Consider the following 3412-nt stretch of genomic DNA (forward strand, 5'->3'; position numbering starts at 1 on the left):
AGGGTACATCACTTCCCTGATCATGCCCATATCAAGGAGTTTGTCTACTTCTTCATTGATAATGGCATTTCATTTCGGTGCAAACTTCCGTCTTTTCTGTTGTACAGGCTTGAAATATGTGTCAATATTGAGTTTATGGGTAATAATATCAGCACTAATTCCAGTCATATCAAAATGAGACCACCAAAAATAGGAAGATTTATTCTTAAGAAAGTTTACTAATTCGGGCCTGACTGAATCAGGGGCGTCAGAGCCAACTAGAACATACCTGTCAGGATACTCAGGGTTGAGGATTACCTGATATGTTTCCATCCTAGGTGGTGCTACATATGTGCTCTCGACAAGGTACAGTAATTGTTATGCAAAGGACTTACCTGCCTTGGATGGTTTTATGGCCTCGGTATAGCATTCCTGGGCTGACTTATGCTCACCTTTGATGGTTGCTACTCCCTAGGCATTAGGTATCTTTATACATTGATGATAAGTAGAAGGGATAGCCTTGACATTGTGGATCCAGGGCCTGCCCAGAATGACATTATAGGAGGATAGACAGTCTAGAACTCCAAATCTTTCATAAGATGCAACACCTTCAGCACAGGTAGAGAGATAGATCTCTCCTAATGTATTCTTTGTCTCACCGCTAAACCCCACCAAGACACTAGACTTCTTGGTGATTTGATATTCGTTGATCTTCATGGCTTTGAGTACGTCAATCATGATCAGGTTTATTGAGCAGCCTCTGTCTACCAAGATTCTCCTTACATTGACAGTTCCTATTTGCATGGAAATCACCAGGCCATCATGATGTAGGTCAGAAATGCCCACTAGATCACAGTCACTGAACGTGATAGGTGGTATGTTGCCAGGTTTGCAGGGTGACTTAGTTTGAGGAGTCCTGGCTATTTTCTTTGCTGCTGAACTGGTCGGGCCACAAATCTCGGATCCGCCATTTATGAATTTTACTTCATAGAGTGGAGGTGGTGGAGGGAGATTGTGTTCCTTGTTTTGCTCCTGATTGAGTTTGTCAGGATCTTCATTCTTGCCTATGGCTTTGATCATATCTTTGAGGTATCCTGCCTTTAACAGGTAGGCCACTTCTTTCCTGGGAGTAAAGCAATCCTCCGGATTGTGCCCTATATCCATATGAAATTCACACCACTTGGTATGGTCCTTCCTTGGATTCGGGTTGTCTGACTTTCTGGGTCACCTGACCACTGGTGGTCCCATATTATCCAGTCGCTAGATCAAGCCTCCAATGTCAACATAGTAGTTATGTTCAGAGATAGGTGGATGAACTTCAGCCTTACCTTGCTGTTCTTACGATAGGTGAACTTCTGACTGATCAGGCATGGTATATGGGCCACTCTTGTAGTTATTGCCCCTGTTGGTGCTTCTTCTGTTTGGCTTATCATAGTTTTTTGCATTGTAGGGTCCTCCAACCGTGTAACTCTTGTCTTCCTCTGGCCTGATATAGGCGAGCGTCTTTGCCTGAACGTCTTCGAAAGAATGAAAGGGATACTTTGTCAGTTCACCATAGAGATCACTGTTGGGTAGTAATCCCTGCCTGAATGCTTCCACTGCTGTTCCAACATCACACATGGGAATTGATACCTTCTCCTTGTTGAATCTAGCAAGGAAGACTTTGAGGATCTCATCTGATTTCTCGGTAATCCTATACAGGTCACTGAAACGCTTCTCCAACTCCTTGCTACTTGCGAACTGCTGGTTGAATATGTAGATCAGGTCAGCAAACGATCTGATACTTCCATTTGGCAGGTAAATATACCACTGCAGTACAGGATCGGTCAGGGTTGTTCCAAATCCTTTGCACATGCAAACCTGCCTAAATTCGCTTGGAATAGATGCAGCCAACATTTTTTGCTTGTAGAAGGCTACATAGTTTTGTGGATCTGAGGTCCCATCATAAGTTCTCATGGATGGAATCACAAATTTCTTGGGAAGATCTACTTTAGATATCTCGTCTACAAAAGGTGAGTTAGCATAGCTTTATGGGGCAGCCTCCTCCATGCTGGCAGGAACTCCAAGTATTTTCTCATATTTTTCATTAAGCTTCTTGATTTCCTGGACTATTGCCATCATGACAGCTGCTCCTATTTCGTCAGCTTTATCATCTTTAGGGGTATCGTCGTCAACATTGACCACGTTTTTGGGACCACTTGGACTCCCATAACTTGAGAAATCAAAGTATTTGATAATCGATGAAAATAGGGTTCCTTGCTGAATTTTGGAGCCTGCTCCATTAGATTTTTCTAATTTATTTTTAAGGCTGATTCAGACTCTTTCAATTGCAAGATTTCAGCCTCTAACTAAGCCATTTTCTCTTTCAGGCTCTCCATTTCTGCTACTTTTTGTATTGCAACAGTCAATTGTTCTTCCACGGTTGGTTGAGACATTTTGCTAGTTTCTTTGTTTTTTGGATTTTTTTGTGAAAAGGAAAAAGGATATTAATGAGCTAGATACTCCACGGTGGGCGCCAATTGTTTTGGGTGGATTCTGCGCAAGGCTGAATCAGGTCAGGGTAGATTTTATTGCAGGGTTAAGTAGCTCTATTATCTTGACTAAGACTGCAGGGCAGGATAAAATGTATGTAAAGTAAAGCCAGTAAATTAAATAATTTAGACAATAGATTTTGTACGTGGAAAACCCTTTAATTGGGAAAAAAACCACGGGCACCAAGCCAGGTGAGAGTTCACTATGTATTTGGAGAATAATAATGTAATCGTGATATTCATATGGCTACATAATTTTCGCTATTGATGACATGATATTTCTCCTTAATGACGTCATTAATTGCTCTTTGATTACTCTTTATTACCCAGATAAATGCTTGGTCTTTATGATAAAATCTTCTCCTTAATTGCTCCATAATTTGTGTAATAATGAATAATTATTCTCCATATTTATCCTTGACTTGGTCAAATAATATCTTCTTATTTGACCATTGCTCTCTTCTGTTGGTGCCAGCCTTGAGCTGCCCTGACATTCTTGTCTTGATCGTCAGGCCAGGGTAGAAGTGTATCCTGAACATAGTGCGGAAATATCAGGCCTAACAGTAACCATCAGCTCCCCATTTCCTTTAATCCAAGCACCAATTCACGAGCCTTATTCCCCTCCTAGCCCGATTAATCCTCCAGGGCCAATATGCAGAATTTGGCCCAAACATTTCCCAAGAAAGATTTCTCCTGAGAGACTTAAGATTCTAGAGAGTTCTTGAGATAATGAATATCCACTTAAATATTATTTCATAACACTCCCCCTTGGATGTCTATTATTGGAGAAATGCGCATTTGATGTTGCCTCATTAAAAACCTTGCTTGGAAAACCAAGTGGGAAAAAATAATAGCTAAGGGAAAAAGAGTGCAACGCATATTTACTCCCCCTGATCGAAACA

At 41.1% G+C, this 3412-nt stretch overlaps 2 protein-coding genes across 2 annotated transcripts; both read right to left on the reverse strand.

Moving 5' to 3' along the window:
- Positions 1-450: 450 nt before the first annotated feature.
- On the reverse strand, positions 451-1143 carry LOC141618572 (uncharacterized). The gene has a single exon (XM_074435674.1). It carries the CDS (start codon positions 1141-1143, stop codon positions 451-453), a length of 693 nt encoding a protein of 230 aa, XP_074291775.1.
- Positions 1144-1317: 174 nt separating this feature from the next.
- On the reverse strand, positions 1318-1935 carry LOC141618574 (uncharacterized). The gene has a single exon (XM_074435675.1). The coding sequence runs from the start codon at positions 1933-1935 to the stop codon at positions 1318-1320; it is 618 nt and encodes a 205-aa protein (XP_074291776.1).
- Positions 1936-3412: the final 1477 nt, after the last annotated feature.

This window comes from Silene latifolia, chromosome X (assembly GCF_048544455.1).
Source record: "Silene latifolia isolate original U9 population chromosome X, ASM4854445v1, whole genome shotgun sequence".
NCBI lineage: Eukaryota > Viridiplantae > Streptophyta > Magnoliopsida > Caryophyllales > Caryophyllaceae > Silene > Silene latifolia.